The 21448-nt window shown below is 40.1% G+C and overlaps 1 protein-coding gene across 1 annotated transcript; it reads left to right on the top strand.

Moving 5' to 3' along the window:
* The first annotated feature begins 8364 nt into the window (after positions 1-8364).
* MED26 (mediator complex subunit 26) lies at positions 8365-18706 on the top strand. The gene is made up of 3 exons (XM_039338460.1): positions 8365-8776; positions 13435-13509; positions 15940-18706. The coding sequence occupies exons 1-3, from the start codon at positions 8702-8704 to the stop codon at positions 17617-17619; spliced, it is 1830 nt and encodes a 609-aa protein (XP_039194394.1). The 5' UTR covers positions 8365-8701; the 3' UTR covers positions 17620-18706.
* The last annotated feature ends 2742 nt before the right edge of the window (positions 18707-21448 follow it).

The raw sequence follows: 21448 nt of genomic DNA, 5'->3' as shown, positions 1-21448 counted from the left end.
GACCCCATTTGGGGTCGATCGACCATTTTTCGGGGGTTGCCAAAGAAGGCGATCCGCCATTTTCTCCCCTCGGGGCGGCGCCGCGCATGCACACCGCGCATGGGGCACCGCCGCGCACCGCACATGTGTGGCCCCCGCCCCCATGCGCGCAGCACCGCGCATGCGCAGAACGTTTGTGTGACGGGGTCGCCGTCACACAAACGTTGAGAACCACTGCTTTAAAGTAACATTTTAAGTAACTACCGTGCAGGTAGTCCTTTACTATGACCACAACTGGGCCCCAAATTTCCATTGCTAAGCAAGACCGTTGTTAAGTGAGTTTTGCCCCATTTGACGACCTTTCTTGCCACAGTTGTTAGATGAATTGCTGCAGTTGTTAGTAACATGGTTAAGTGAATCTGGTTCCCCATTGACTGTGCTTGTCAGAAGGTCGCAAAAGGTAATCACATGACCCCGGGACACTTCAACCCTCATAAATGCATGCCAGTTGCCAGGTGTCTGAATTTTGGATATGTGACCACAGGGATGCTGCAATGGTCATAAGTGTGAAAAACCATCGTAAGCCACTTTTCTCAGGGCCATTGTAATTTTAAATGGTCGCTAAATGAATGGTTGTAAGTCAAGGACTACCACTCTTTACTTACCAGAAAACAAAGTACACTAAATATTCCTGATCAGGAAAGAGTGATGCAAAAAATAAGTTGATGCCCAAAAGCAGTTTAAGTGTGAATTGTGCAAGACCTGTTGTATGACTCTCTGCCAAAGGAGAATAGCTGATTATATACCTTATTCTTGTAATAGTTGATTGGAGTAGACCCAAGTAGTTATCCAGCACATATATCTGAGGTGATGTTGACATCTAAAGCAGTTTGGTCTATAATGATGGTTAAAATGGGAGGATATCCCTGGGAGGTGAATCTGTAAAATCATCTTTCTGTTGAATGCTGAATGTCTGGAGATCTTACTGTGTGTATGAAGAGACTGTTTGAACATCTGGGCTCCAAGATCTAGCAAAATAAACACAATTGTATACTTTCTATACTGAGTCTTTTTTTTTTTCTTTGAGCGGAAGGGGTTAGGGCAGGCATAAAGAAAATAATCTCACGGAACTATCTGAAAAATTGAGTGAAAAAAAGAAAATGTAGAGACAATGCTACATTGGCTGGTTTACAAATAATAGAACTAATAATCAAAATATTGCATTTTACAAATGATAACACAGTATCAGCCAGCTCAGCAAATGAAGATTGTTTTCGCTTCCCTCCTGAATGTTAAATGGTGGGATGAATAAGGCATTTTTACATACTAAGTAAATTATTTCATCTGACTGGGGGCTGATTCTTGTTCCTGCCCTATCAGCCTCGTGGGAAAGGTGAGGGCAGAATTCACATTATCCTTTAGTAATTGTAATATGCAGGATTCAGAAAAGTTGGAAAGCTGCTCTTAAAAAAAAGTGCTGTGGCTAACTATTTGTATTCCTTTCAAGATGTTTATGTTCCTTTCAAGAACAGTCATTATTGGCAGCATGAATTCAAATAAACTCAGAAAGCTGATGTAGGTGAGATGACATGTTGCTATCCAAATATGAATTTAAGCAATACACTTTGCTAATGGATTATCTTTAGAATTCTATGGAAGTACTTAAATATGTTTGGTCTAGATCAGGGGTCTTCAAACTTGGCCCTTTATGACTTGTGGACTTCAACTCCCAGAATTCCTCAACCAGTCTTCTAAATTCTATTTTGACATACTTTATCAGGAAAAATCCGAAAGGAAGGTCTCCAAACTTGTCCTAAGGTAAATAAGAACGGCAGGTTTATTTCTGGGAGAGAGCTCTCATAACCTCCATCTGTCTTCTATAACTGAGTACTGCCCTTAAGTGATAACTGATTAGCTGAATTCTGAGATAGGCTGCCAACTTCTTTTCAAAAAAAGTCAATTTGAAGTACAAAAATTCTGCTCTGCCTTCTACATAACAACTTTAATAATCCCCACACTTTTAATAAATAATTATAACCAGGGAAATAATAATGGTAAAGAATCTAATTATGACATCATAAAGGTGCTTCTGCATAACAGTTTCCTAAAGGTGAGCCCACTAGATTTCTGGTGGGAGGATTTTTCACGGATGGGTGCTCTAGTTGAGAAACAAGACGTCCTTGCTCTCTGGAACAGAGTGTGTTACCCTAATTTTTTTTTTTTTTTTTTATTGAAATTTTTCAAAAGTTTTACAAATAAAAATCCACCCCCCCCTCCCCAACCACCCCACCCCCCCCCCGACTTCCCAGAACTGAATATAGGATTATTTAACAAATATTTTAAAAATAACATTTGCAATTTATAAAATAATTAATAATAATAATAAAAATCACAGTAATAATATATATAATAATAATATACATAACATAAACTTTAAAATGAATAATATATACTAAAAAAGAAAAAAAAATAAATAAAAAGAGAAGAGAGAGAGAAAGAAGAAGAAAGTAGACGAAGAATAAAGCATATATATATAAAAAAAAAATATATGAATAATAATACATAAAAAATGTATATATATAAAAAAGAAAAAGAAGAAAGAAAGAAAGAAAAAACAATCATTACAAATTATAAAAAGGCTAAATAATATTTTTCCATATCCAAATTATGTTGTATAAAATTTATCCATTTTTCCCATACCGCAAAAAATTTTTCTTGAGATTGCTCCTTTAAGAAAGCCGAAATCTTTGCCATTTCTGCCAAATACGAAACTTTATGAAACCATTCTTGTAAAATAGGCAAAGATTCCTTCTTCCAATATTGTCCTATTAACAACCTAGCGGCTGTAATCAAATTTAACATCAATATAACCTCCTTAGCATCACAGTCAATAACAATACCTAGTAAAAATAATTGCGGAGTAAATTTTACCCTTCTTTTAAAAATTCTTTGAATATTCCACCATATCTTAATCCAAAAAGCTTTTATATGCTTACACGTCCACCAAATATGGTAATAGGTAGCATCCAAATATCCACATCTCCAGCATTTCGGCTGTAGATTAGGGTACATAATGGACATTTTCTTTGGGTCAAGGTGCCATCTATAAAACATCTTATAAAAATTCTCTCTTAAATTTTGCGCTTGTGTGAATTTAACATTTCTTATCCAAATAAGTTCCCACCCTAATTGAGATGCTGGTTGCAACTTGATCTAAAGATTAAGAGTTTTATTTCATACTCTGTAGAAAGTATTATGTAAATACTTAGAAACTTCATGCCTGGTTAAGATGTCTGTGAGCAAGTCTGCATTTTGTGTACAGGTAGTCTTCCACTTACAATTGGGTATGTCTACTTTAATGAAGAGAAGGACGAGGGGTGACATGATAGCAGTCTTCCAATGTCTCAGGGGCTGCCACAAAGAAGAGGGAGCCAAGCTATTCTCCAAAGTGCCTGAAGGCAGGAAAAGAAGCAATGGGTGGAAACTAACCAAAGAGAGAAGCAACCTAGAACTTTTAATCAGTGGAACAACCTGCCTCCAGAAGCTGTGAATGCTCCAACACTGGAAGTTTTTAAGAAGAGACTGGATAGCCATTTGTCTGAAATGGTATAGGGTCTCCAGCCTGAGCAGGGGGTTGGACTAGATGACCCCCAAGGTCCCTTCCAATATTATTTATTATTATTATTAATAATAATAATAACAATTTACTTAAAACACTAAAATAAACATCCATTTATTGGAGAGGGGAACGTTTTTGTTTGTCCCTTTCCCTTTGTCATGCTCTCGTGTATCTTATATGGAGGAGTAACAGTCTTGCTGGGATTAAACTCTAGTCTGTCTTTTCCATCAATTTTATTATAACCTTGGGCACTGGATAAGTGTGGGTACATTGCAGTAGTACTAGTCAAACTTTGCTGAACTGGTCAAGCCTTCTTAGTAGGTACAGTATATGAAATCAGTAGTTTGGGGGAATCATGAGCTCCACTGATTCACCTATATAACCCATATATATATCCCCATTGCTCAAAGCCTAGCTGATAAACTAGGATTGAGCTCCAGAATAATCAAAGCAGGAAAGTGAACAATAGAAGTAAACACATCTGAATCTTCTTTAAAAAAAAGTAGCGTAAGAGGTGTTTTTTGGTCCTAAATGAATACAGTAATTTTGGTCTGCAGCTCTGAAATAAAGTGGGAAATTAGGGGAAAATCCTGGAAGAAAGTAAGTAAATCATTTCTGCACATTAAAAACACTGGATAGATGCATCCAGGAAACTCCCTTTCTTTCAAAGACCTTTTTTAATGTGTTACCTGATATACCCAAATAATTCTTTTTGTTTAATGTTTCAATTCCTCTTTTGTATTCTTTCTTACTGTTACCCTCTTGTAAATGTTTATCATGAAATTTTCCTATGCAGCCACCCTGACTTCTCTAGACATCTCCTGTTTTTCATTCTCATACAGGTAATCCTCATCTTACAACCATTCATTTACAAGTTCAAAGTTACAATTGCACTGAAAAAAAGTGACTTATAATGGATCCTTGCACTTACAACCGTTGCAGCATCCTCAGTCAAGTGGCCACAATTTGAGCACTTGGCATCTAGCATGGTTTTATAACCCCACTATTACTAATTTTAAGACAACACCTCAATTTATTTGTAGCATTTCTGCCTTTTGGACTTCATCAAGTTCTTCATCAGTCAGATGTTTTAACAGATTGTAATTCCCCATTAATGCTGAGTTGTCTGTGAAAGCATTGTAATTTGCATTGTGAAAGTGCTATCCACATTTGCCATTTTCGTGGTCAATCTGCAGTATACCGTCTCACCAATTTCAGACTTTCTATTCTGCATGATTTCAACAAGTTTATATTCTCAGTAACTAATATAAATCTGTTTGCATTCTCTATTGTTCTCTTAAGAGGTCTATTCCTTTGTTTCTAATAATCTTAATAATAATAATAATATTTTGGAAGGGATCTTAGATATCACTAGTCCAACCCCTTGCTCAGGCAGGAAACCCTATACCATTTCAGACAGTCTCTTAAAAACCCACAGTGTTGGAACACTGACAACTTCAGGAGGCAGGTTATTCCACTGATTAATTGTTCTGTCAGGAAATTTCTCCTTAGTTCTAGGTTGCTTCTCTCCTTAATTAGTTTCCATCCATTGCTTCTTGTTCTGCCTTCAGGTACTTTGGAGAATAGCTTGACTTCCTCTTCTTTGTGGTAACCCCTGAAATATTGGAACACTATCATGTCACCACTCATCCTTCTCTTCATTAAACTAGACACACCCAATTCCAGCAACCCTTCCTTATATGTTTTAGCCTCCAGTCCCCTAATCATCTTTGTTGCTCTTCTCTGTACTCTTTCTAGACAGAGTATCAACATCTGAATATGTTCCACATTTTAGGTTCACAAAACATTTCATGGGAAGAGAAATAAAATGAAGTTTACTTTTATTTGCATTTTAAGATGCTTTTTTGCCACATTTTCTTAGGAGTAAGCAGCATTAGAAAATAATACTTTCCTAAATTAAATTTATAAATAGATCCACATAAGCATATATATGCTTGATTAGCACCTTCTTAATAAAGACAGGAAAGATTGAGGGCAATAGAAGAAGGGGACGACAGAGAATGAGGTGGCTGGATGGGGTCACTGAAGCAGTAGGCATGAGCTTAAATGGACTCCAGAAGATGGTAGAGGACAGGAAGGCCTGGAGGAACGTTGTCCATGGGTCGGACACAATTGGTTGGACACAACTTCGCAACTAACAACAACAAATAAAGACAGAGAAAGAAAAGCAAGGTATGGTGACTTGTATTAGAACTCTTGATATTCCACTAGATTTTTTAACATACTTTGAGACCGGGATTTGGGGCAAAATTCACGACTGATTGCATTTTATAGGGGTTACTACTTCAACAATAAGTCAATACAAGAAGTCCTTGACTTACAGCAGTTCATTTAGTGGCTGAATGAAGATGAATATATGTGTCCCAAGATGTTGCAGGATAAAATCTGGGACATTCCCAATCCTGGGTCTGATCTTGGTGACCGACCAAGATTGGATTCTGCATTTAGTGATCGTTCAAAGTTACCGCACTGAAAAAAGTGACTTTTGCCCATTTTTAACATGACCATTGCAGTATCTCCATGGTCACTTGACCAAAATCCAGATGCTTGGCAACTGACTCATATTTATGACAACTGCAGTGTCCCAGGGTCATGTAATCACCTTTTGCAACCTTCTGAGAAGCAAAATCATCTTCATCAACAATTTGGACGAAGGGATAGATGGGGAACTCATCAAATTTGCAGACGACACCAAGCTGGCAGGAATAGCCAACACTCCAGAAGACAGGCTTAAGATACAGAAGGATCTGGACAGACTTGAACACTGGGCACTAACTAACAAAATGAAATTCAATGGTGAAAAAAGCAAGGTTCTACATTTAGGCAAGAAAAACCAAATGCACAAGTACAGCATAGGTGGCACCATGCTCAATAGTAGTAACTGTGAGAGGGACCTCGGAGTCATAGTAGACAATCACTTAAATATGAGCCAGCAGTGTGCTGCAGCTGCCAAAAAGGCCAACACAGTGCTAGGCTGCATTAACAGAGGGATAGAATCAAGATCACGTGAAGTATTAATACCACTCTTCAATGCCTTGGTAAGGCCACACTTGGAATACTGCATCCAGTTTTGGTCACCACGATGTAAAAAAGATGTTGAGACTCTAGAAAGAGTACAGAGAAGAGCAACAAAGATGATTAGGGGACTGGAGGCTAAAACATATAAGGAACGGTTGCTAGAATTGGGTATGTCTAGTTTAACGAAGAGAAGGACAAGGGGGACATGATAGCAGTATTCCAATATCTCAGGGGCTGCCATAAAGAAGAGGGAATCAAGCTATTTCCAAAGCACCTGAAGGCAGGACAAGAAGCAATGGGTGGAAACTAATCAAGGAGAGAAGCAACCTAGAACTAAGGAGAAACTTCCTGACAGTGAGAACAATTAATCAGTGGAACAGCCTGCCTCCAGAAGCAGTAAATGCTCCAACACTGGAAGTTTTTAAGAAGAGATTGGACAGCCATTTGTCCGAAATGGTGTAGGGTTTCCTGCCTGAGCAGGGGGTTGGACTAGATGACCTCCAAGGTCCCTTCCAACTTTACTACTATTATTTATTAAAATCAGTGGGGAAGCCAAATTCATTTAACAATTGTGTTATTAACTGAACCTCTGCAATGATTCACTTAACAATTATGGCAAGAAAGACTGTAAAATGGGATGAAATTCACTTGACAAATGTTTCACTTAGCAACATAAATTTTAGGCTCAGTTGTGGTTGTAAGTTGTACAATGTACTCCAAATAAGTCCATATTTTACTTAATTGTCATATTGGAGATTTCACTAATAGAGAACAAAACATTCTAATGTTCAATTACCAATTGTTATAGCACATGTCTATATACCTTGGGAATTCTGCCATTAATTATCTGAATGACGAGGGTAAACGTGCTCTATTGAAAGGGTATTCCAAATATATTGAAGCAGAGATAATCAGTTTTAGAGCAGAATGTAAACTGTTTATAGACTTGCCTAGCAAATGACCTTTTCTGGTGATTATGTGTACTAGGCTTAATGAACTGTATGATGCAGACATACAGTCCTTTTAAATGCAGAGGTACATAAATGTCCAATGGCAAGTGAGAGTGGGCTGAAACAACGTGGTGCCCAAATCCAGAAGATCAAAGTAATAAACATGCCAAGAGTCAGGGCATGAATTGCAATGATCAAGAACTGCCATACCAGATTCTTCCCCCAAACTGTTTTCCAGATAGTTTTTAGATAATCCAACACAAGATGAATGAAAAGACGATTGTTTTATCCCTCCAGAAGTACCATTTGTTACCAGTTTGTAAATAAAGCGAGGATCGGTTTGATTACTAGCGAGAGCAAATAGATAATGACGTAACGAGTATGAAGCCCGAACACAGAAAAATATGTTTGTACTTTGCAAATGGGATATAGTTAAAATAATCAAAACTATCTGCTCAACAAACGCGAGTGACAGAAGCGGAACAGCAGTCGAAGCCCCACTTTTCCCGCCTTTTTGCCGTTTCCAAGGCCCTCCGCTACCTCCAGCTCTCGCCCTCACCAGCCACCTCCGCGGGATCTTCTGCGCAGGCGCGAATGGCTCAGATTTTTCCCGCCCGCGAGTACCCTGTCGCGGACACGCACTGAACAAACAGAATGCCGAGTTCTCACCCTTCCTCCCCCACCCCAATCCTCTTGGCGGGAGCACCCAACGCCCTGCGTCGTGACGTCACAGACGCGACGTTCGGCGTCTGTGCGTCGGCCGCCGTCAGCGTCGGGCGTGTCCCAGGATGCACTGCGCGGGGCTGGCTCCTGCCCACAGTTGAACTCGGCCTCCTCCTCCGTCTCCTCGGTGGAGCCGAGCGGAGCCGAGCGGCGGCCCGGTTGGGTCTAGGACGAGTCGGGCTGCACTATTTTCTTTCAGTTCTTCTCGAGCAGTTGTGATACCCTTCCTCCCCGACTGGTGGGGCGCTTGAGCCCGGCGGAACATGCGGCTCCAGTTGCCCCGCGGCGAGGCCGGCGAGTGAGAAAGAGAGGGAGGGAGGAGGGGAGGACGGTGGGGCCTCCTCTCGCCCCACTCTGCTGGGCCCGGGGCTCTTCCTCCCCCAGGGAGGCAATGACAGCGGCTCCGGGACCGTCCCCGCAGCAGATCAGGGACCGGCTGCTGCAGGCCATCGACCCCAACAGCAATGTGAGTGAAGGATATATGTACAGGGAATGGGCAGCTTGTCTCAAACTAATTTCATGTTTTTCTATTAATCTACACTCCCTGCTAGTCCCAGGTGACATAACCATACTGACTTAAGTATGGTGGACTGTAGTCCACCACATGTGTAGGGCATCCGGCTGTGTAAGAAGTCTTGGTCAAGGATTAGTGAGAATGGGAACCATCTTTATCCTGCTTAGGGGCAGGAGTCCTGTAGTTAGATGTGGATGTATCTGTGGGTGTCTGAGAAAGACAGTCTATATAGATTTCTATATATAAACAAGTTATACTTCTGATACCGATGGTGGCAGGAAGGTTTGGATTCTGAAATCTTTACTCTCTGTTTTCTTGGCTTTCCTTTCTGTTCCTCCATTTGTATGGCTGCTGGAGCAATTCAGCCCCCCTCCCATATTTTGCCAAAAAATAGGTACTGCAAGAAAAGGATTAATCAAGCTTCTTGTCTGTAGTCCCCTTCTAGGGTCTCTTTGGATCTTTTATAATCTTCTGAACTGTATTTTATATTGCCCAACAATTGGTGTTGCCTAAAACTTATTTTTAGTCCTTTGCTGATCATTTACTCATTCTCTTCCCCCAACACAAACACAAACAAATAGTGTTTTCTGTCTGACACCATTTTCCCTCCCCTTTTTTGCTTCTTCAGAATAGCATAACTTGTGTAGTATGGCTCAGAGATGGCAATGATGGTCTACCAGTGAGCAGGAATTTAGTATTTGCTGGGGCTGAGGAGGGATACTTGTGATGGTTTGGGCTAATATTTTCTGTTTTAAGGGCTTCTTGAAATACTTCATCTTACCTCTTTCTCAGAGCATCTATGCATTCTGTACTAATATAAGAGCAACTTTTCTTTTCCTTTCCTTGCTTTGCTTTTGTGTATTGTACCTAATCCTCTATGTGTTAGTATGTGTGGATCCACTTTTCACAATCACATTCTATGGGTCTGAGTAGGGAATTTTTTCTGCATTTTTATTCTAGTTCCCCCAGCCCCAATATATTTGTAGAGCAGGGTCCTGAGCTGTTTTCCTTTGAAATTTATAAAATTATTTATTACTTCAGATTGCTGTATCTCCTAATTTCTCCACACCCAGCCTATATTTTCTGCAATCATTCCTTTCTATGCTGCTCTTTCCTCTTGACCTATCTTTTTGATTATAGCAAAATAATGGCAGATAATTTGTCCGCAGTAATATAACCCTATTTTTGAGGGGTGAGATGAGTTTATTTATTAAAAACCTAATTAACCTGAATCTTTGGACTTCTTATTTATTATAATGAGTTTATTTTTATTTATTATACTTCTAGGAAAATAAAAAATATTATCTTTTACTTAAAAATATTTTGTTTGATAGTGTAGTAGTTCTAGTGAGTAACTACAATAACTGTTGTAAATTACTCATCTGGTATATAATGTATATAATTTGCTTATTTTGCATTAGAGAAAAAATGAGACCAATGGAAAATGCATAAAATTATGTTTATCTGCATGGAAACATCCTAGGTAAAAGACCCATATATATAAGAGAGTTGAGGAAACAAACAATTCTCAAAATTTGTTAGGCATAAGATTTAGAACATTTATACTGACAATTATATTAAGCTGAACTAAAATCATTGTGCAGGCCTTTATTAAGAATTCTTGGATGTTTATCATTTGCTATATTTCAAATCAGGTCCTTGCATTACTACTTACTCTTCCTGGGCAGTTGTTCCTTCAGCTACCATACGCAGAGAGACTATGTGTTTATGAGTTCTTTTGTATCACTGTGAGTAAGAAAAAGAGATGGTCTGGATGTGCTTTTCTCTACTGCAGGGGTATCAAACTCAATTTCACTGAGGGCCACATCAGCACTGCAGTTGCCCTTGGGGGGCCAGGTGGGTGTGGCCAGGGTGGGTGCGGCCTACTTAGTGGATGTGGATGGAGTGGGTGTGGCCTACTGGGTAGGTGTGGCCAATTCTACATCATTCTCATCAAGAGTGCCTGTGGGGGCCTGGGCAGGAGTGGGACAGATCTGAAGGTCTCTGGCAGAAGGGGGTGGGACTGGGGCAAGTGCCAAAGCATGGTCCACCAGGGCAAGTGCCAAGAGGGCCACCACAAAACTGTGTACATTGGCTCCCGGCTGGCCTGGGCCAGGGCCAAGGCAGCGGGGGCCATTCCCTCAATGTTTCCAGGATGGCTTCGCGGGCCACATGAAACCACTTTACAGGCCGCATCCGGCCCCCGGGCCTTGTGTTTGACATGTCTGCTCTACTGCATTCTACATTTATGGAAATAATCACTTTATATCAGGGTAAAGATAATGGCATGTAAACAGTCCTGTTGTAGAAGAGCCAATTGACTCTTGCAGGCTTCATTTAAAGCTTTCATTCTCTTGAGAAAGTCTGAATATATTTTCATGTTTATGTTTTGATTTCTCATTTTAAGTATGTGACTTATCCTTCAAATGTTTGCAGGATAGTATACACTTTTTCAGAAATATCTATTCTTAAGATACATCAGGAAGCTATGCCATTTTTTCTTTCAAATCTGTGACTTTGTTGATTTGTTTTAATTTATGCTACACTGTTCCTCAGGACCACGACATAGCATATATAGTGCTCCCTCCAGGGTTTTTTCCTTATAACCTCCTATGAGTTGGCTCGATTGAGAGAGAGTGATAGGCCAAAGTCACTCAATGAGCTTTCATGGTAGAAGGGAACTATGGGTAGTCCTCAACTTAAAATAGATCATTTAGTGACCATTCAAAGTTACAATGGCACTGGAAAAAGTAACTTATGACAATTTTTCCCACTTACGACCATTGCAGCATTCCCCATGATCACATGATCAAAATTTAGACACTTGGCAACTGACTCATATTTATGATGGTTGCAGCGTCCTGGGATCATGTGATCACCTTTTGTGACTTTCTGACAAGTGAAGTCAATGGGGAAACCACAGTCACTTAACAACTTTTTACTAACTTAACAACTGTAGTGATTCACTTAACAATTGTGGCAAGAAAGGTCATAAAATGGGGCAAAACTCACAACCAATATCTTACTTAACATATTTTGAGCTCAATTGTGATCGTAAGTTGAGGACTAAATCTGAGTCAGTCCTCTTCTGAGAATATCTTAAATGCTATATTGATTCTCATTTGTTGTCTTTTTACAGGCATTAAACTTTTTTTGCAGATACATTAATGTGATTTTAGTATTGTGGAAAGTCTGTTTCTAGACACACCTTTTGTCCCTGTGTGGTAACTTTTGCCTCCAGGCAATTTGAATGATTTCTTACAGGTCTCTTCTAGTGGATTGAGATGACCCCAGCCTCCACTAAGTAAAGCAGAATAATTGTGTTAAAACACATTTATTTCCTTGTCTTTTTCTACTCAGCCTCATTCTCAGCTGATAATTTCTCTTTAAATTTTAAACCAACTCTGGCAATAATAAAGTTTAGAGCAGGGGTAGGCAACCCAAAACACTCAAAGAGCCACTTGGACCCGTTTCCCACCAAAAACAAAACACCGGGAGCCACAAAACCCTTTTGATATCTAAAATGAAGATAACATTGCATATATCCTTTTTTACCTTTATTATAGGTGTGTGTGTGTGTGTGTGTGTGTGTATATGTACACACGCATTAAAAATAAAAGTAAAAATATGACTCTTGGGAATATCCATACTATTAAAACAATGATCACCAAGAGAATGCTTTAAGAGCATAAAATTACATACACACACAGGTAAAAAAAGGATATATGCAGTGTTATCTTCATTTTAGATGTCAAAAGGGTCTCTCTCTCTCTCTGTCTCTCTCTCCCTCCCTCCCTCTCTGCCCTTGGTCTGCCACTCCTCTTCCCCCCCCTCTCTCTCTCCCTCCCTCCCTCCCTCTTTCTCTTTCTCTCCCTCTCTTTCTCCCCCCCTCCTATCTGCTGCTCACCTGGCAAGCTTCAAGCTGTGTCCAACAAGCTCGGGTAGGCAACCTCGTCTCTTTTATGACTCATGGACTTCAACTCCCAGAATTCCTGAGTCAGCCTAGCTGGGCTAGCTAGCTCTCTCCTGCCCTTCCTGCTTCCTGCTTCCTGCAGAGACGCAGCAAAGGGAGGAGCTCCGCCCAGTAAGCTTTTCAGTTCCTCGGAGAACACTGTGAGTGCACTCTCTTTTACACATACACACACACACACACACACACACACACACACACACACACTGAGAGAGAGAGAGGCTGGGAGCCACAGGGGAAGGCTCAAAGAGCCGCATGCGGCTCCGGAGCTGCAGGTTGCCGACCTGTGGTTTAGAGTGTAAGAATAAAATGAGATGCAGTACACTGGAAACAATCAATTTAAGTCTTGTGTCTACAGGTGACACCTAAGAAACACACAGAATTAGAAATGTTTTCACTTACCATGGAAAAAAAATAGGCAACTCCAAGTAGAAAAAAAGAATTCCAGGCAAAGATATTTTCAGCAGAAAAAGTATCATCTTTTGACACTACCTGCTTCAAATATTTCAATTCTCATGTAGGATATTCCAGGGAATCCACTAACATACGACAGCTCTCCTGTCCAGTGGGATATAACACGGTATACTTAAAGCATCTGCCCTTCTCTAAAAGGATACTTTCTGTTCCTTTTTTTCCACAGATACATAACATGGTGGCAGTACTGGAAGTGATCTCCAGCTTGGAGAAATACCCCATCACCAAAGAGGCACTTGAGGTTTGTTCCTACACAAGTATTCTTTTCTTGATAAGAAAAAAAACTCATAGAATACTAGAAAATGCCAAAAGTAGGTATGGTATTTAAAGTTGTAGGAGGAGTTATATGCATCACCTATCTTATTCCAGTCTGAATACTTACATTCAACTCCTTGTTAGGCTTGATAATACTTTGTGATTGAGAGAAATGTGCTCTCACTGTTTTGACACTGTAGTTAAGAAAAGCAGCAAACAACAGGATTTTGCTGGTCTGTCTCTGAAGGCCAAAGAAGCTCCAGGTGTCCCAGCAGTCATACAACTTTATATTCCCAGTCTCTACTTTGATTGACATTCTGTAGTCACCCTTAATATCACCTCCACCATGGTAGGGCAGAGGAAGCTGTTCATCCAAGAATTACGATGCTTTCACCTCTTCTTTCTTGCAATATTGCATTTTTAGTTTCACAATTTTGCAATGTCTATTGAATATGGATGTGCATGTGCCATACTGAATAAGGCAGAACTGACTTTTTTGATTGCATGGCTTTTTTTTCACCTTCATCTGTTGTTTAAAGAAGAGAAGAACACCCAAGCAATGAATTATTGTGGTTGATAAAGACGTGAGCCTTTTAGGCCAGACAAATGTGTTGGGAGCTTATCAGGATGTGTTTGGAACATGCTATAAATATTTTTAATTATTCAAGGCTTTGGAAACTCCCCAGCCTGATTAAATATAAGTAAATGCATGTAAACAAGTAAAATTAATAATATAAACAAGACTAAGAATAATAAACATAATTTAAGCATACAGCCATACAAAAAATAAAGCACTGCTTTCACTTCTTGCCTGCTAAGAAGATTTGGTCCTCTGAGAAGACAGACTTAAGTTCTTTACCTGACATATTTTGGCCAAAGTAATTATCTTAACCAAATGGAACTTGATAAGAATCATTTATCACGTATGATTGTCCATATTCTGTGACAGCTCATGGATTTTAGACTCTCCTTTTGATAAAAAAAAATTGACTCATATAAAGAATGGGTATTGACAGCTTGCCTGAACTGGTTACAGCTCACCTATTGCTGTAGCCCAGGCATGTCAAACTCGTGATGTCACATGACATTACACGACGTATCGCAACTTTTTCCCCATTGCCAGCAAAGGGGTGGGCGCGGTTTCAGCATGACGCATCCGGCCCGTGGGCCGGTAGTTTGACATGCCTGCTATAGCCTGTGGAATTCCATGGAAGCTGCCCACAGCTTTCTCTGTTAGAATCAGTCAGAAATAGGGAATGTAATTTATAACTGATTGATGCTGCAAATTTCATTTACAATTTGAGATGATTTTCTGCTGCCCTGCCTTAATAAGTGCACAAAGGTTTGAATTTCCTTTGTTGATTTTGATTCACTTACAATGGTACCAGCTTCATTTATTCTGTCATTTCAAGATATACTTGAATGGGGCTCGTCTTAGTAAGGATATTCTGCAACACTTGATTTGTGAACATATACTTATTTGATATGATTGTAGATTTGGTAAATATTAATCAGAGAACATTCTTCTGCTTTACCTATCAATTTGATTTTTTTACTTAAACATAGGTTTAATTCAAATGCTACACAAAATATTTTTTCAGGATAACATTAGAATAAGTACTTGAAAAAATGCACTTACTATAGCATTGATATTATAAATGTTAAGAATTTATTTAAATAAATCCAAATATTTATTTGGGTTTAATGTACATATTTGAAAATACAACAGTGGCTTTGTATTGATTACAGTTTTAGGAAGTTGATTATTTATTTGATTTAAAGGGCCATAGTGCTGTATCTAGTAATAGCTCTTTTTGTTTTTTCCCATAATGATAGCTTTTTGAAGTAGGTTGGACTGAGAATGAGTGACTAGTTCAAAGTCATCCAGAGACCTTCTATAGTTGTGCGTAGATTGGAATCTGGGTCTCTACTCTAGCCCAACACCTTAATCATTATATGACACGAGTTGTTAAAGTATTAAAAATTATTCTAATGTTCTTATCGTGAAAAACACCATTTGATGCTATAGTCGATTAGAACTGTATCAAAATATAGCCGCCCTATTTGATTTACATTTTGCGGATTGCAAATTAACTTTAGCAAAGGAGCCATTTCTCAAAATAGAAACAATTTTGCAATCAAAAAGTTTTGAAGAGCATTTTCTACCTTATAAGCTCCTTGCTCCTTAATTGTAACTTCTTCTGGTGGTATAGTAATTTCCCCCCCTTTTCTGACTGTGATTAAGAAACGAGACTCTAAGTCAGCTATAGAATTGCCCTATACTCTTTTTCCTCTTCTGGGCCTTGTCAGAACATAACCACTGAGAGAACAAAAGAAGTCTCTCCATTAATGATATTTGATGAGGTGCCTTTTAAAATAATCTTTGTGTTCTTTTTTTAAAAAAAACAAACTTTAGGAAACACGGCTGGGGAAGCTCATCAATGACGTGAGGAAGAAAACCAAGAATGAGGAGCTTGCTAAACGGGCCAAAAAACTGTTGCGGAATTGGCAGAAGCTGATTGAGCCTGTTTCACAGAATGAAGCCACCTTGAGAGGATTGCCAAATCCACCTGGATCAGCCAATGGTGGGGCTCACAACTGCCGAGTGGAAACTTCTGGGGCTGTGATTGGATCTAAACCCATTCAAGATGTGAAGAATAGAAATGATGTCCAAAAGCTGCACTCTCCAAAGCCAGGGAACCGGAAGAGGCAAGGTGAGCCCAAGGATGGTCCTCCTCTGCCGCTGCCAAAAGTTTCCAAAGCCAGTTATGAAGTATTACAAAACTCTTCTCCTCCTCCCACCAATGGGATTGGTGGAAGCCCAGAGAGTTTTCCTAGCCCTCCAGATGTGAGTCTTCTCCCAGGGCCAGAAGGCAACAGGGATGAGGTGAGTGAAAATGACAAGCCCAGCAAGATCCCCATCAATGCAGTGCGGCCTCATACGAGCTCTCCAGGACTCTTCAAAACTTCTGGGACATCCTTACTGCTGAAAACAGCAGTGTTGCAGCAGCAGCAGCAGCAGCATGACAAAGCAGAGGAGGCTGCTGCCAACCAACCTAGGAGTCCTCGTTGTTCCTCATTCAGCCCCAGGAATGTCAGGCTGGAAACATTTGCTCGGCAACATGCCACGTATTCCCCCAAGAATTTGACGCTTGTCCCATGCCCAAAGCCCCCTCTTCTGGATGTTCCAGTGCCCTTATCGCCACCTCCCCCCTCTCTAGTACAGCTGTCACCACAGCCAGCACTAGCAAAGAGACTGGAGGCATCTCATCAAGTGGACCCTGAAGCATCCCTTCATGACCAGGAGCAGCAAAGAGTGCCCGAGGGCCAGCTTCAGCTCAGTGCAGGAGCCTCTCCCGGCAGTGGAGCAGGCTCCCATTCAGTAGAGTCTTTTGCACCCTTGGCTGACTTATCACCAGATGCTTCAAGGATGGACAGTGACAGTGCTGCCTCAGGGTCTGACAGCAAGAAGAAAAAAAAGTACCGGCCCAAAGACTACATGGTCAACTTGGACGGGCAGGTGATGGAAGGCGGGGTCAAGCCTGTACGGTTAAAAAAAGAGCGGAGACTGACTTTTGACCCCATGACGGGCGAGATCAAGACTTTAGCACAGAGGGACTGTTTGCAGTTGGATCTTCCTGCTCTTGCTGAGCAGCACAGGACAGGCACAGATAAGCAGGAGCCGAAGCCACCTCTGCAGAGTCCCTTTGAACAAACGAATTGGAAAGAATTGTCCCGGAATGAAATAATTCAGTCCTATTTAAACAGGCAGAGTAGCTTGTTGTCCTCTTCAGGGGTGCAGACTCCAGGGGCTCACTACTTCATGTCTGAATATTTAAAGCAGGAGGAAAGCACTAGGAGAGAAGCCCGGAAAACTCATGTCCTGGCTCCCCACAGCAAACCTGCAGACTTGCCTGGGGTAACACGGGAGGTGACGCAGGATGATCTTGACAGGATATGCAGCCAACACTGGCCTGGCGTGAATGGATGTTATGATACACAGGGTAACTGGTATGATTGGACGCAATGCATATCGCTCGATCCACATGGGGATGAGGGGCGCCTGAATATCCTGCCTTACGTCTGCCTAGACTGAGTACAATTTTGCTAAGATGCTTTTTTTACACTGGCAGGTTACTAAAGTGGGCAGGTGCTGTGCCATCCCCCATCTACCCCCATCACGCTGAAAGAGGCTTACAAAGCAGAGAGGGTGTGTCAGAGAGCTGGACGCTGGCAGTTTCTTCTTTCCTGTTAAAACTTTTTTTTTTTTTTTGTGAAGTGCTGCTACCAGTTTACTAATAAAATTGCAAAGGGAGGCATAACAAAAGGTTTGATTAAAAACAAGTAGAGTTTTGAACTCTAGCAAGCCAGCTGTTAGAAACAAAGCAAAACAAAAGTGTTTGTTTTCCAAAGGTGAAAACTGTTTCCAGCTATTTGTGGATGCCAGAATCCAAGGTCAGGCAGGTACAGGTGGTTAATTGTGGAAATGAAACATTTAACACAGAGTAGTTGAGTCTATTTATTTGTCTTGATTTGATTTTCTTAAAAAGGAATAATATGGCAGTGAGATGTTTTAAAATGAACTGTGCAAAACTATGGGTCTCTTCAAAAGTCCCCCTGATGTGGAGATGTGGATTGCAATGATGTGTGCTCTGCAGTGCAGGAAGGGCCAGAGAGAGAGAGATGGCCACCTTCAGCTCAGCATTCCGTAGACTTTCACAGGGCGTAGTCTGGTTTCAATTTCAATTCAGATCCATGAAATGCTGCAAAAAGTGTTCACAGTTCTCCCAGCAGCAGCAGCAGCAGCCTAAGCACGTTAACCCCTTTCTACAGATTTTCTACGGGAAAGCAGGGGGAAAAAATGGGGGTTTTTTTGTTTTTGTTTTGTTTTTGTTTTTTTCTGTTTAACAAAGAAAATTCCAACTTGTACTGAGGGTGCTACTAGTTTGTAAATGTCCTGTGAAGGGGGAGACAGACGCCTGTTTGTATGCTGGAAATATACTTGTTACCATTCCTTTAGATATTGTTTGCCTTATGGATATCCATCACAAAAGCGACTTGCAAAAACAGCCTTAGTGAATGTACAGTAACTAGACTTCTGTGTTCTTGGGCACAGAAGAGAGCAACTTTGCTATTGGTCCTTTCAGTGGACACATTGTGATATAAATGTGGAAATAAAAAAATTTGCACAAAATACACTGTCACTTTCTAATATTTCAGAAATGGCCAGGTACAGATGAGGGTTTATAAATGGGGTCGCAAGTGGAAGCGGAGCTCTTCTTGTCTCCTGTTGGACAATTAAAAGATTAAACTTATAAAATGTATATTTTCTGCACCACTAAGTCTGTGACTAGAGATGCATAACCTGAGGCCATGGGGTCCTGTATATCCTCTCCTCCCACTCCTGCCTTGGCTGCAGCTCCCAGAACTCTTCAAAAGAGCTGCTAAATTGTTTAGTGTGTTAGTGGGAGAAGAGTTATTAAATATATGGGGTGTAATATTAATTGCATTTAATTAATTCATATTTAATTAAGTGTACCTTTAAATTAAATCAAATTTAGTCTTCGTCCTGGTCCTGCATGTTTTTTGAGCATGATTCTAACATTCCAGTCAAATTCCCAATTTGGTTATTGTCTCCAGAAGGACCTCAGCTGCATGGACCTCACCATGCTTAGCAATATCTCACTTGCAATATCCAGGAAAAATGAAGATAACGACTTGTTTTATACAGGTGGTTCTTGACTTGCAACATTCGTTTAATAATTGTTCATAGTTATGACAGTGATTTAAAAAATGCCTTATGACCAGTCCATGCACTTACGGCCATTGCAGTGTCCCCTTTATGTGACCAAAATCTAGGCATTTCAGCAACTTTAAATACTTGAGGAAGTGCCTAGATTTTGGTCACATGACCATGGGGACACTGAAATGACCCTAAATGTAAGGACTTGTGTCCAAGGTCACATGATCACCATTTGCAACCTTCCAACAGACAATGGAAGACGCTGGATTGGCTTAATGACCACAGTGATTCATTTAACAACCATGCTAAAAGTTGTAAAATCAGGCATGATTCAATTGCATTGCTTAGCGGATGTTCTAGGCCCAATTATAGTTACAAGTTACCTGTTACCTGTATTTTAATTTGCAAAGCATTTTGCAATTGTCTATAAAAAGTGCTATATAATTTATTTAATATCATCTATATTTTAGATCTCCAGTCTACTGTGTTCTCATCACCAATTACTAGAAATTGTGGCAGGGAAAGTTTTAGTCCAGTAATAGCTTGAGAGGCACAGCTTTTCCACTGCAATGTCAAAGCAAAGTGTGTCTTTAGATTTAAACTATTCTTGAGTATTTAATCACATAACTTCTTTAATTCGATGACAATCATGATGTGTATTATTGTTGCAAAATCTCTGACATTTTGTCAGGAAAAAAGGGCAATTTATGTACTCAGCCTTTGGCTAGCTAGTAAAATGTGATCAAGCAAATGTTGAACTTCAGCCCAAGAGATTTTTTTAAAAAAATATTCATCCATAAATTGAAGGTCTCGGAAGGCTGAAATCTGTGCCTGGGGTTGCATTCTGTGTAACTCTTCTTGGTCTTAGGTCTTAGCATGATTGATGACAGGGTTTGTGGGAATTGCAGTTCAATGCACCTGGAAGGGGATGTGTTGACCTGTTTTTGAATTAGTTGGACTTTGCTTTCTCAGTGGATAGTTTTATTTGGGTAGGTCGGAAGCATATACAGTATTAGGTCTTTTTAATCTTTTCATGCTGTACCAAGTTCTAGACAACAAATATGCAGTCTCTATAAATAAAGCAGCAAATGTTTCCCTAAACAGACATATTTCAGTGAGGCATATATAGTTCTAGTTCATACAGTGAGATGTATTTTATCTTTTGCTAGGGAGGGGAATTTGTGACATTCAGGTACAATTCTCAGTATTCTGCAACATTGACACAGTTGACTGTGGCTGCTGAGAGTAATCTAGAGAGTCACCGCCTTCCTTTTCCTCAGGCAGATTTTTACTACTATCCTCTGTGCCTTTAAAGCTGGAATAGAACAGCCAGAAATCCAGTCTGACTTATTCCAGCCAATTTCACCCGTGAAGAAACTGAGGTTTTTTGCAAGCAGTTATAGACATGGAAAAATAAGCTCTAGATCTCTGTCAAAATACTGCTTTCTTATTTCTTCCCCTTATTTTCTGCATCAGTTTCTATGCAACAATCCAATGAATGAAGTCTTCCTGTCATTTTTGATATTTTTTTCCAAAAATTAAGGTCATCTAATTAAAGCTACTAGAGTAGGAACAGAAAAACAAATATATGACCATGGGACCAGATAAGACCTTTTAACCTTTGCTGACTGCACAACCTTTCCTCGGCATAAAGTGTGCAATATTCCTGCTACCAGTAGCTCCATCATAATTGGGTGTGTTTGCACAAGATGCCTAACAGTCTAACACTACTGTGGGTTAGTTACTCACCCGGTAATCTGATTTCCAGATGATCAAACAAAGAAGGCTGGTATAATTATCCTGGGAGCAATGACCTGAGCTGGTATCTCAGCTATTTTTGTGGCTGTCAATTCCTGGTTTTTTAAAAATGCTGTTGTAAAAATTCCACAATGGCTGATCAGAGTTAACAGGTGGTGTGAGAGAAAACTACTTCCAGTACCCTCTCCCTGTAATCTCTTCTATTTCCTATTTCACCCTCTCCCATATGCATGAGAGAGAAAGGAGAAGACAAGAGTGCTGGGGGAAACTCTTGTGGATGTTCTCATTTTCGTTTCAGACGCCAGAAGAAATAACCTTGTTAACTCTAACTTCAAAGTTTGAATGATACTGTGAATCATGAATAGATAGAGCACCCAGTGCTCACTCCATGTTGAATATGGAATGGATATTAAGGCTTTTTTCT

The sequence above is a fragment of the Crotalus tigris genome, unplaced genomic scaffold (genome assembly GCF_016545835.1).
Source record: "Crotalus tigris isolate CLP2741 ecotype Arizona unplaced genomic scaffold, ASM1654583v1 scf7180000017701.1507938, whole genome shotgun sequence".
Lineage (NCBI taxonomy): Eukaryota > Metazoa > Chordata > Lepidosauria > Squamata > Viperidae > Crotalus > Crotalus tigris.
The sequence above is the reverse complement of the archived record's forward strand: the minus strand, read 5'-3'. Positions and strand labels throughout refer to the sequence as shown.

Coding starts and splice junctions, on each gene's coding strand:
- MED26 (XM_039338460.1), top strand. CDS start 8,702: ATGACAGCGGCTCCGGGACCGTCCCCGCAGCAGATCAGGGACCGGCTG. Junction 8,777..13,434: donor CCATCGACCCCAACAGCAAT/GTGAGTGAAGGA, acceptor TTTTTTCCACAG/ATACATAACATGGTGGCAGT. Junction 13,510..15,939: donor TCACCAAAGAGGCACTTGAG/GTTTGTTCCTAC, acceptor AACAAACTTTAG/GAAACACGGCTGGGGAAGCT.